We start from the raw sequence: 12,101 nt of genomic DNA, 5'->3' as shown, positions 1-12,101 counted from the left end.
CAGGCACCGTGACACCAGCTTGTGCCCGCCTTGCTGTGACATGGGTGCAAAAGGCAGCGCTGGCAGGCAGCGGGGCTGGGAGGGGCAGGTGGTGGGAGAAAGCATCTTTCCTGAATTGGCTGACACCCCGTTGGGGAGGGTATAATAAGGCAGTAATTGGAAATGAATCAGTGTGATCTCTGCCTTCCTTGAGGGAAAGCTTTTTCGTTTTGTGTGGGAAGGAAAAATTAAACTCCTAATTTCTGGGCTCTGCTGAGCAAACCAAGGAATAGAAACCGAAACTAAGCTGGGGCTGCCCTGTGGCTCAGGGCCTGAAGGCAGGCTCGGGCACAGCTCCTCCTGCTAAAGCTGTCGCAGGTTTTGCAGGAGTTCAGAGGTGCCCGGGGGCCACAGAGCTCCGGGGCCAGTAGCCGCTGCCGCTGGAAGCTGTGGGAGTGTTTGTTTCTGCAGCGGAGCAGCGCTGGGCGGTGAGTTCTTGCTGCACCGGCAGCAGATAAACATTTGCAGAGCGGGAAGGGCACCGGCGCCCTCTTTTCCTGTCCCCTCCAGCCATGTCGCCGCACAAGGAGTGACCAGGGCCGAGGTGGAGCAGATGTGACCCGCGTCTTTCCACGCCGCGTGAAGAGCAGCCCTGGCTGCCCGAGCTGGTGCTGAGAGCCGGAGCTCGGCAGGAGGGGGCTCAGGTAAGCCCTTGCCCTGGGATGCTGGGAGAAGCGAGAGTAGGAAAAGCAAAGGGTATGGGGGCAAAAAGGGCTGGTCGCGTGTAAATAGCATGCATGCTTGAACCCGTGTGTGCAGGTGAGTGTGGAAGCACTAGCGAAGATTGGGGCTGCAGGGAGCCCATCTTCTGCTCAGTCCCGGTTGGATCTGGGGACAGGGTGACAGCTGTGTCCCCATCTCTGGCTGTGGCATCCAGCAGGATGTTTTCCACTAATGCACTTGCCATCCCCACGGCTGCTGGCGGGCCCTGTCCTGCATCCCTGCACCTGGGGGGGCAACGGGAGAGACAGGTGCCCCACGCCCACCCCAGTCACAGCCCCGCTCCCGCAGCCGGACGGCCTGTTTATGGCTGTTTGCTGCCCGTGTTACCGCAGCACCTCAGAGACCCGACGGGAAGAAGAAATAACCGGGACCAAGAAGCAATTACAGGCGGCCTGCGGGACGCTGCCCGGCAGGCGGCAGGGGGTTGGGTCGGTGCCTCCCCAGCCCAAAGCCGAACGCAGCGGGGCTGGGTTGGCGCTCTGGGGACTCCTGAACCGGGGCTCAGCAGGGCCAGGGGGAGCTGCGCCCCAGCCCATCCCCACAGGGACTGCCCCGCCGGCCCTGGGCAGCTGGAGCGGGTGGTGGGCGCCCAGCTCTGGGCTGGCAGCAGCCCCCCGGAGGGGTGATGGCGCCCCCAAGCCCCCGCAGCGGGCCGGCCCTGGGGGGCCCGTGGGGCACCCCGGGGAGAGCCGAGCACCCGCCGCCTCCCGCCGGAGCAGCCCTTTGCTGCGCCTCCCCGGTGCCCGGGAGGATGCTCGGTGGTCCGGGCCGCTCCCGGTCACCGCTGCCGGCTAGGCCCTCGGCGGGGGCGGACACGGGACCCCCGCCCGGTTCCGGCCGCCGCGGCGGGGCGGGCCCCGGTGAGAGGGGCCGGGCCGGGGGGCGGGCCCGGGTGGCGGCGGTGACGTCCCAGAAACGAAACTCGGCGGCTCGGCGGAAAAGCGAAACTTCACTCGCCGGGAGGCGGCGGCTCAGCTTGGTGGAGCGGCTGCTGCAGGTGCCGGTCCCCGCTCCGGCCCCCGCCCCGACGGTGAGTTGCGTTGTCTTGGCAGGTAGCGGGCCAGGCCGAGCGGCGGTCCGGGGCACCGGGCCTGGGTTTGCGGAGGGCTCCGGTGCGGGCGGCGCTGTGCGGGGGGCTCCCGCCGGGCCCGGGGGGGGCGGTGCGCTGCGGGCTCCGGGCCCCGCTGCAGCCTCCCGGTGCACCCCGACCCTTTCGTGCGCCCCGACCTTCCGGTGCGCCTCGAGCTCCCCGGTGACCTCCGACCCTCCAGTGCACCCCGACCCCGCGGAGCGCCGGACTCTCCGGTGAGCCATAAGCTCCCCGGTGATCCCCGACCGCCTGGCGAGCCTCGACCTCGCGGTGCTGCCAGGCCCTCCGATGCGCCTCGAGCTCGCCGGTAACCACCGACGCGCCGGTGCGTCCGGCTGTCTCCTGAGCACTCTCCTCTTCCTCTGGCCTCCCCGTTCACCCGGGACACCCCTAACACCTTCGTGACCCCGGTCCGGCCCGCAGTGCCTCCCAGTGCCCCCGGCCCCCAGCGCGGGCTGGGGGCTGGGAGCCGCGGGCAGCTCCGCCCCCGCCCCTCCCCTAACGGGCTTCATTTGCTTTCCGTCGCCCCTTCGCCACGCCATTGGCTTAGCCACCCGGTTCATTTGCATATACGCCCGGGAGGCGGTGGGGGTTGGTCCTTCGCCGTGAACGAGCGGCATCTCATTTGCATATATAGGCTCCGCCCAAGGGTCAGTCCCGCCTCCGCCACGGGCGGTGCAGGTGAGGGCGGGGCTGCGGGCCCCGGGGGGACCGGACGCGGCCCCCGCCTGCCTGGAAGCAGCGGCGCCCTGCGGGCATCCCGGGGGCGGGGAGCGGGGCCGACCCGGAGGCATTACGTGAGGCCTCACGTGAGGCCTCCCGCGTCCAGGCCCGCTGGGTCGCTCTGCCCCGGTGCGTTCCCAGCTGTGTTTAATTGTAGAGAGGGCTTGGCGCGGGGCGGTTGGGGCTGGCCTTACCGATTTTGTACAAGTGCTGGCGGTGTCCCCGCGGCAGGTGGGCTGGTGCCGCTGAAGGGAGCGGCCGTTGGCTTGCCCGCGGGGTGGCTCCCGAAAATAAGAGAGAGGCTGGGCGGAGGGTTCTGTGACAAGGAGTTTGTTCCCGCACGTTAATGCCTGCGTGTGTCTCTGCCCCAATCCCTGTCTCTCCCTCTGTGGCTCCGGAAGGCTCGTGGCTGGGATGAGGTGCCAGCGGTGTCACGCCGGGCCCGGGGGCGGCTTCCCCGGCTCCCGCAGCCAATGCCGGGCCCAGCCGGCCGCCGGGGCCTCAGGCACGGGGGGGCTGGTGGGCATGGCGGGGGGCTGGTTGGGGCACCCTGGCCGGAGGCAGCGGGCAGGCACTGGTGCTTATGTAGCTCTGGCCAGATGTCGTGGTTTAATGGGGAAAATGAACTCTGACCCCAGCTGAAACCAGGCAGCGGGTGGCTGGAGCTGCTCTCCTCTCCAGCATCCCTGGCGCTGCTGGCCGGAGATGGAGTTTTCCTCGCTTTGCAGTGGCTGGCGGGGGATGGAGTGTGGAGCGAGTCAGTCGCTGATGCCTCCTACACATTCTCCATGCTCAAATCTCCAGTGTGGAACTAGTTTCTGTTTTGGCAATGAACTGATGCCGTTTTTATGGAACGCTGTATTACAAAGGCTGATCTAGGCCCTCTTGAACCAGAACTCCCTGTCTTAAGCTCGTTGTTAGGTTTAGAGTTCACTCCTTGAATTTCTGTTTGCCAACACGTTAATCCTGCCCCTACAAACAGTTAACAGAATCAAGTACACAATTAACGCAGTTACACTGGGGGAAATATTTCCTAATCCTGTATTTGCTTAAACAGAGAATGACCGGGGCCACTAGCGTTGCTTTTGGTTTGTTGATATGAAGCAGTAGGATCCTAAAATAGTACACTACGTCAGAACAAGGCTGCTGTAGTCCTGACAAGATCAGTTCTTAGCAAATCCTTCTGCAACCTGGAATGGCAAGGTAACAAATGCAAGATCTCCAGCTCTTAAATGCTGTAGGCAAAACAGCCAAAGCATCTGTTTTTGGTGGTCTGAAAGTTTCGTCCCTGCTTCTGCCAATGATTAAAGTTGGTGGAAGTTGTAGCATTTTGCCAGGTAGATGTGCAGGCTGTCTGGGGGCCCAGGAAGCTTCACTATGTAAATATGTGCAGGTCAGGTCCTGTCAACAGAGTGCCTGAGGAGCAGGGAAGAGCTCAGGAAAGAGTTTAAAGTCTTCAGAGAATGGTGTGCTGGAAAATTGGATGTGAAACAATATTGTGAAGGGTGCCTGTTTCAGGTATGAAACAACCCACTCTCATTAAGCACAGTGCAGCCTTTGGACTGTAATATGCAAAGGAGCTGTGAGCTACCTTCACTGTGATTTTTGTGCTCCTGCTCCCAGAAATACACAGAGGAAATCAATGTCTCTTGGTGTTGGTTGATCTTCACTCAAAGAGGTTAAAAGCTTTTGCTCTCAAAATTGGGGTAGAGGCAGTGCTGAAGAGCCTGCGAAAGAGGTCTGCACAAGGCAGAGATCTGCTCTGACGTCCGACTTGGATCTGAGCTGCCATTTCACAAGTTTTAAGGACTGGATAAAACTGTTGAAGATAAAAAGGGAGTTTCACATGCCTCCATGGACGTGACACTCAGCTGCATGGTAGAGGTCACACAACCAGTCCAGAAGGCTGTGAAAATGCCAGTGTCCTGTCACTGCACGTCTAGGAGGTGGCTGAGCACTTTGACAGGTAGCTGTGGTTCCCAGTGCCTGCTGCTTTGGCCAGTAGCATGTTAGCTGGAGGTAGGATGGGCATAGATTGGTACCTCAATACAGTGGTTTCTTTTAATAATTCTTCTACAGACTTCAGGGGCCCTGGAGAGGAAGGAGGGATGTGCTAGGGAGGGATGGTGTCATTGCTAGTGGTGGCTATTGAACAGCGCTCCTGTGTGGTGTTTATGTCCTGGTTTTGGCTAGGATAGAGTTATCTTTCTTCCCAGTAGCTGGTACAGTGCTGTGTTTTGGATTTAAGATGAGAATAATGTTGATAACACACTGATGTTCTAGTTGTTGCTGTTTATGACAAGTCAAGGACTTTTCAGCTTCTCACGCTGCCCTGCCAGCGAGGAGGCTGGGGGGCACAAGAAGCTGGGAGGGGACACAGCCAGGACAGCTGACCCAAAGTGGCCAAAGGGATATTTCCCTACCGTATGATGTCACGCTGAACAAAAAAGCAAGGGAGGGTGGCCGGGGGTGGTGGCCTGCTGCTTGGGGACTGGCTGGGCACCGGTCAGTGGGTGGTGAGCAGTTGCATTGTGCACCACTTGTTTTGTATATTCTTTTATCATTATTATAATTTTCCTTTCCTTTCCTGTCCTATTAAACTGCCTTTATCTCAACCCATGAGTTTTACCTTTTTTCCCCAATTGTGTCCCCCATTCAGGGGCTTTGAGCAACCTGGTCTAGTGGAAAGTGTCTCTTCCCATGGCAGTGGGGTGGGGATGGAACTAAGTGATATGTAAGGTCCCTTCCAACCCAAACCATTCTGTGATCCCACTCGGGTGGAGGGAGTGCAGGGCTGAGTGTTGTTTAGCTGCCTGCTGTGTTAAACCACAACAGTTCGATTGAAATGTGTAGTCATCAGCAGACCCTGCTTGCTCACCGCCAGCTGAGAACTATTTTCTTTCCTGACTCTCCAGTTTAACAATGAACCTTGCCTCCGTTGCAGAAAGAGAGGTGAAGCTCTCTCCAGTCCCCCATACAGGAGCAGAGCCTGGAGGAGAGGTGAAGGGAGAAGTTGCCGACGGGCATTCTCCCACTGCTGAAACAAAGGAGGTGGAGGGAGGATCGCTGATGGAGAACACAAGAGCTCTGATCAATACCTCAGAGTCCACACCTGACTGCACTGCAGGAGGGCCTCCCTCCTCTACGGAGACACAGGAAGGGTGGGAAGAAGAGGGAGCATCACTGCTGGAGGATATAACGGCTGCAAGTGATACCTCAGAGACTGCACCTCAGTGCGTGGTTGGTGATTCTTCTGAGAAGTCACTGAAGAGGGTAAGGCTCTTTGTTGGTGTTGAGGAGCAGGAGTAGCTGGTAACCTATTGCTCTTTTTTTGTAAAGCAATGAGGCTGGGCTGCATTGCCACAAGTCTCTTTGGCCTGCATCTCGATGTTGCTGCCTGTGTTTCCAGGCAAACTGCAGATGTATCTGCTTCCATTAAGTGTTGTGTAGGCAGGCGGCTGATGTGCTGAGTGGTACAGCTCCCCCAGCAGAACCTTTGCTGCATGGAGGGAAATGGTACAGAATTCAGCTCAGTAACTGGTCTGGTCTTGTTAGTGAGCATCAGGCTCAGTGCTGAGAAAGTCTTGAATATTAAAACCAGAATTCTCAAGAGTTTCTTGATCTCAGGAGTTCCGCCTGCTATAGAAGATGGTAGCTGGTCTTGTCCCTTCTCTTCCTGATCATTCTCTGTTAACTCAATGTAGCAGGAAGATGTTGGTACTAGCTGCAATGGAGGAGGTGACAAAGAATTTCTCTTCGACAATGAATAAACAGACATTGTGGTGTTCTTTTTTTTTAATAGAAAAGAAGAAGGAATAGAGCAAAAAAGGGTACTTCCAGCTCCAGGGAGCCCGACTCCCTGCCTCCTCAAAGCACAGCACCAGCTCAAACCACAGCATTGTCTGATACACATGTTATTCCACAAGAGGCACAAACTGTGGGCAGTGAAGTAGACAAACCAGGTGCTGATGTACTTGCTGGTGAGATTGGAAGCACACATGAAAGTGACAGAGCATTGGGTCACTTGGGAAAGGAAGCTGGGAGTCTGGAAGCAATTGCAGAAGGCAGCCACAGCACTGTAGGTGTGATGACCCCACCAAAGCAGAGCAGCACAGACAATGTGGCTGCCCCATCTCCAAGCTCTGCAGCCCCAAAGAAGGTGGAGGGTGGAAGTACCACAGAGTGCAGAGAAGTGGTCAGGAGTAACATGGAAGGGGACAGTCGTGACTGTGACACTGGCCAGCTTCCAGAAACCAGTCCAGATTCCCAGTCCTTGGGTAGCCATAAGAAACTGGCCTCAACAGGGGAGAGAGCAAGCATTTCCTCTGGGTTGTCTCCTGGTACAGGAGCACCTAAAAGCAAGCCTGCAGCTCCTTGTGCTGAGCATCAAAGTCCAGCGAAAAAGACTCCACCTGTGGTCAAAAGCTCACAGGCTAGGAAGAGTGAAGAAGGCTCTAGGCAGAAAGCGAGCTGTTCGACTACCAAGGTAAGCATGTATGCAAACACTCTGGTGAGTATTTGGTTGAGTTGGGAAAAGTTTCCTTAGAACTTGTTTGTGCTGTTAGTAAAGCTGAAGACTACAAGGCTGGAGAAAAATCTGGGAACACTATGACACGGTTTGGGTTTTCTTGAGTTTTGCTCTCCTGCGTGTTCTAGCACTGCTCTTTCACTGAGTGGTTGCTCAGTTACCCCCAGGAGCTGTGACCTTGTCTCCTCTCCAGCCAGCTCTTCCAGGTGTGCTCTTCAGCGAGCTCTTGGATCTCCTCTGAGGAAATCTTCATGCTTTGCAGGTGTTTGTGCTCCACTTAGGGACAGGCCTGTTAAGCTGTAAATTGCTGTTGGTTATCTTTCACTTTCTTTATGCCCCATCCTCTGGGGACCTATGGCTTGTTGGCCTGACTTCTTGCCAATGTATGTGGGCTGTGTTCCTCTTGGAATCACGCAACATTTTTCTTAACCAGTAGCTTTCCTCAGTGGGGAATTAGCATTTCCAGAAGTATGAAGCTAGTTGATATGTTGTGATTTCTGGGTGTCCCCACCCATCTGAAGCAATGTTGGATATTTCTGTGGATTATGTGCTTCCAGGGCCTCCTGTTTAATTGGGTATTGCCCATCTTCCTGTTGCAGAATGAAGACACAAAGGAGAAAAAGACCACCCCAGGTGAAGTCACTGAGAAGGCAAGTCAGACCAAAGGACCTAAGGCTGCTAGAAAGGTCAATGCCTCGGCTGTAACAGACAGTTGCAAGGAGAAAAAGCAACAAAGGAACCAGCAACCTGTGGATAAGGTTATAGAAAGGTCAGAACACCCCTACTGCTACCCAGCATTCTTCACTTACAGGATTTGATGTGAGAAGGACTAGAGAAGTCCAGACTGAGGCAGGGGAGGGACTGAAGTATGAAGATTGGTCTGTATGTATCTTGGATATGTGGAAGTAGAATTGCCTTAAAACTGAGACTACTGCTCGTGCCAAAGAGAGGCAATGTTTGATTGGGAGTTGTAGCACAGGTCATGTACTGGGTAACGTGGTACACTTGGTACTTGAACCTTTTTGGGTATGTGATGATTAAAAAAAAAAAGATAGCCCTTTTATTTCTTATTCTTACAAGCAACATGTGCTTCACACATGCAGCTCTTCAAATTAATGGTGTGAAGAGCTATTTTGATTAGTATAACTTGTTTTGCTTAATCTGTATGTGCTGGGAGAGGTATAAAGTGTAGCTGTTTCAGGTGACTGCTGGGTGAGGTATTTCTGTGGGCTCACCAATGCAGTGACCCAGATACATGTGGCCAGAGCATTTCATGCTGCCTTTAGGAATTCATTTTTCCTTTTTGCACTAGGCTTTACGCCAGGCTTGCTCTGTAGCATCAGTTTGAGTGAGCTGTTGACAGAGCTTATGGGTCTTGTATCCAGTAAGCTAGTGGCTCAAATCTTATTTGTTGTTTATAATGATTTGTGCAATTAAAAAGTAAAAATTGTAATTCTTCTTATTTTCCTTCTAATTATTTCCTGTAGTCCTGTGAGCCGAAGTGAAGGTGTTACAGTATATTTCCATGCAATATTATCCAAAGACTTCAAACTAAACCCAGAGATTCATAAAGTGTTCATCAGGGGTGAAGGCATTTACCCCTACACAGACTGGGAGGATGCTGTTTGTGAGCTGAATTGCACCAAGTACGTACCCTCTTGAGTCACACAGACACACAGGAGTGTTTTGGCTCCTGAGAACAGGATGCAATGTGGTATTTCATCTAATACGTAAGACTGTAGCTATATGCCCATAGGTGCATATTGCTAGAAAGGGTTTTCATAATGGAGATAACTATTCTAAAACTTTCATCATGAAAGAATAATCACCATTCCTGTTACAAAGTGGTGCATAGAAAAGGAGGTGTAGAGATCAGCTGACATGTCGTTTGTCTTCCTTTGCTGTGTTTTGTGTTTCCTAGATGTCTAGAAGAACATGGATACCTCATTGAAGGTGCTGTAACTCTTGCAAAAGTAAATGTGTATAAGCACATTCATTATAAATATTGGGTTACCTGTGGTGAAGGGAGCTACGAATTTATTTACAAGCATTCAGTAGCAAGTAATCCTGTGAATCGCTGCTTATTCATAAGAGGCAACTTGCTCAACAATGGAGGTGAGCTTTTCTGACTGGATCTGCATATTGGGATGATCTCTAACTTCATATGGACTAGCATTGTTATTAGATAGCGCTGTCTGAAGTTGAAAACGTAACGGGTCAGTGGGGTTATTTCTGTGGACAGCTGAGAGAGTGAAGCCATATGCAAATGTGTATGTGTTTGCCAAATGATTGTTTTCCTGTGTTTTCATCTGTGTTGCTTATTCTAGAATGGCATCAGTATGATGATATTGTGTGTGCAAAGCCTTCTGTAATGAAAAACCTCAAGAATATGTTATTTCGTGATGAAAATAAAGGCGTGGTGGATGGGAAGATAATAGCTGCGAATATTATGTTAGAAAGTATCTTCAGCATTCTTGGAACCTGGAGTCCCAACAACCTGAGAAACTGCCTCTTCCAGCTGAGGCAGTTTTGTGTTGTTACAGCAGACCCATGGGTACATGATGGTGTGGAAATGCAATGGACAGAGTTAAACTTTGGCGCGCAGCAGGTAATCTTTCTTCTAACAGGTACCAGAAAACAGATATTGTTACTAAACACACAACTTTCCATTTTGCTGTTGACCTTGTTGGGTTAATTTTGCTTTTTCAGTCAAAAAAAAGTTCAGGTGTGACAGAATGAGCAGGAATCCTTTTTGGGAGAGTGCCCCTGTCTGCCTTGGGAACTTCAGTCACACCTTTGCAATTAGGTGCTGTTCTGAGTATCCCATGTTGGTCAGCGGCAGAGCTGTGATGTGGTATCTTCTTACTTGAGTGGGTTTTGTGTCTAGATATTAATTTTCTAAGCCTGGCCCTTTAGTTCTGCTGCCTGTCACTCTGTTACCAACTTACCTGATCCAGTCTTTGACCCCAAACCTGCCTTTTTTTTTCTTTTTATTTGTTTGAGACAAGCTCCTCCTGGTTCGGTTCTACGCAGTGATGCAGACGGGGCTTCTGGAGTCCCAAGTTTCTTACCTGGTAGAATTATGGAATATGACAGAGATGTCATGTTGTCTTTGAGTGTTCAGACCGGTGTCAGGGCTGCTTGTTTCTAAGTCTCCCGAGATGGCATGCCAGCCTAGCTTGGCAGAGTCCATGGGTGCTTCAAGTCACTGCTGGTTTTCAGAAGGGTGATTTTTTTTTTTTTTTTTTTTTTTTTTTTTTTTTTTTTTTTGGTTTCACCAGGCACCACAGTACTATGGACTCCCTGGACATAGTTTCAGAGTAGCTTTTAGGGGCTGTGGGTAAGGACAGAAATGTTTCTTCCTTTGACTCCCAGCCAACCCAGAGTCCACTGGGAAGCTGAAACCTGCTTGTGGCATGTGATGGTGACCTAAGGCAGCCCTGGGTGTCCAACTGCTCAGCTCACTGGCTCCCTTCCTGAGATCTGCCTTGGTCCGTTGACACTCCCCATCTCTGGTGGGCATGGGAAGCTGAAGCACTAGCTGAGTGGTGGGAGCTGGCAGCACAGAGAAGGGGCACCAAGCTGTCACAGGTCCTGGGGTATTGCTCCTGATGTTCTGGTGGTGGTGTGTGCTTAGATCCTGTTACTGCTGTGGTGCTGCGAGGTGTGCAGGGCTATCAAGTGTCCTTGCTGTAACCAGCAGAAGAAAATGGCTTCAGAAGAAAAAGACTTGTTGGGGAGCTAATGTTGTCGTTGGTTTGTTTCTTCCCTTCTTTATCCTAGGTGAATGACTTACTGCTAAAGTATATGAAGAAAATTGCTCTTCCTTTCCTTGCACCAGAAGGTGCAAAAGCATCATGGGAGGACCTAGTAATAAAAAGTAAACTAGCTCTGGGGCTCACCATTCTCATAGTAGTTGACTTCTTCATGCTTCCAGCATCTAAAAGCGATCTGGTTGACCTGTGTAGCCTCTTGTGCTTGGATAATAAGGTGTCACAACAAGCCATACTGGATGAGATTAATGATATTGAAAAGGCTTTTGCAGGACTTGCTAGGTATGTATGTTACTGGAGCACTTATAAGGTAACTAGCTGGGCTGGTTTTGCTGCAGGTATAGCACCCTGTGATAAAACAATAAGGAATTCAGCGCTCTAGTGTCAGAGAATTGGAAGAAAAACAGATTTGAAGGTACCATTGGAGGTGTCCGTTCCAACATCCAGCTCAAAGTGGGGCTAATATCTGGGCAAGGCTGCAGTGGAGTTCTAAAAAACTCCAGGGATGAGAACTGCACAACCTGTCTGGGGCTCTCTTACAGTCACATACCTTTCTCTCTGTGAAAAATATTTTCCTTTTGTCCAAACAGGATTTCCCTTACTGCAACTTGTCTCTGTTGCCAGAGTAGCAGATTGAGTTAAAACAATTCGGGTTTTATTTATATATTAAAATCTTATTTGTTATCCCTTTTCTCTCAAGCAGTTTCTAGCTTCTTACATGTTTACTGTTCATACTTACAAACTCCAGGAGTCGGGATCGTCATGTGTTTACTCATTTAAATTTAAATGCCATATTTGGATTCTTCTTGTCTCTCGACATGCATCATTACACATTTTCTGTTGTTTTTTTCCTCAGAGTGCCTACTTATTAAACAGTTAGAAAACAATCTATTTGGCACTCAATTTTCTAGTTCTTCATTTGCACAGCTGCAGCTATGAAATTTCCTTTTGGAGACCTTTTTTAGTACTTCAGCCCAGCCAAGGAGGCAGAGAATTGTCTCTAGAACGGGTGACTCTGCCCGGGTGTCACCCAGTCCCTGGCTGAGCTGGGGCAGCTCACTGGGAAACTAGATAAGAGTATTGGCACTTCCTAGTACTATATTAGTAGGGTTTGTGTGGGGAGATTTGGGTGAGATTACAGCTTTGAATCTTAAACTTTTACCATATATACACTTCAATAGAGATAAGATTGAGCTAAAATACCAGACGTTATGTGAAGGTACAC

At 51.7% G+C, this 12,101-nt stretch overlaps 1 protein-coding gene across 5 annotated transcripts in view; it reads left to right on the top strand.

The window, feature by feature from the left end:
* The first annotated feature begins 352 nt into the window (after window positions 1–352).
* RNF213 (ring finger protein 213) overlaps window positions 353–12,101 on the top strand; it is a 55,062-nt gene continuing 43,313 nt past the window's right edge. For 4 of the 5 annotated variants that reach the window (XR_008746135.1, XR_008746136.1, XM_055797788.1 and 1 more), the window contains exons 1-8: window positions 2,975–3,080; window positions 5,520–5,848; window positions 6,378–7,061; window positions 7,703–7,872; window positions 8,591–8,749; window positions 9,025–9,218; window positions 9,431–9,711; window positions 10,887–11,158. Coding sequence is in view for 3 of the 5 variants with exons in the window: in XM_055797788.1 (XP_055653763.1) it covers window positions 2,990–3,080; window positions 5,520–5,848; window positions 6,378–7,061; window positions 7,703–7,872; window positions 8,591–8,749; window positions 9,025–9,218; window positions 9,431–9,711; window positions 10,887–11,158 (2,180 nt within the window). In the remaining 2 variants the exon portion in view is untranslated. Of the gene's footprint in view, window positions 684–2,974; window positions 3,081–5,519; window positions 5,849–6,377; window positions 7,062–7,702; window positions 7,873–8,590; window positions 8,750–9,024; window positions 9,219–9,430; window positions 9,712–10,886; window positions 11,159–12,101 lie in introns of those variants that run through there. The other variant, XM_027795994.2, reaches the window with a different exon arrangement.

The sequence above is a fragment of the Falco peregrinus genome, chromosome 2, assembly GCF_023634155.1.
Source record: "Falco peregrinus isolate bFalPer1 chromosome 2, bFalPer1.pri, whole genome shotgun sequence".
Taxonomy (NCBI): Eukaryota; Metazoa; Chordata; class Aves; order Falconiformes; family Falconidae; genus Falco; species Falco peregrinus.
This window is presented reverse-complemented; position numbering and strand designations above follow the sequence as displayed.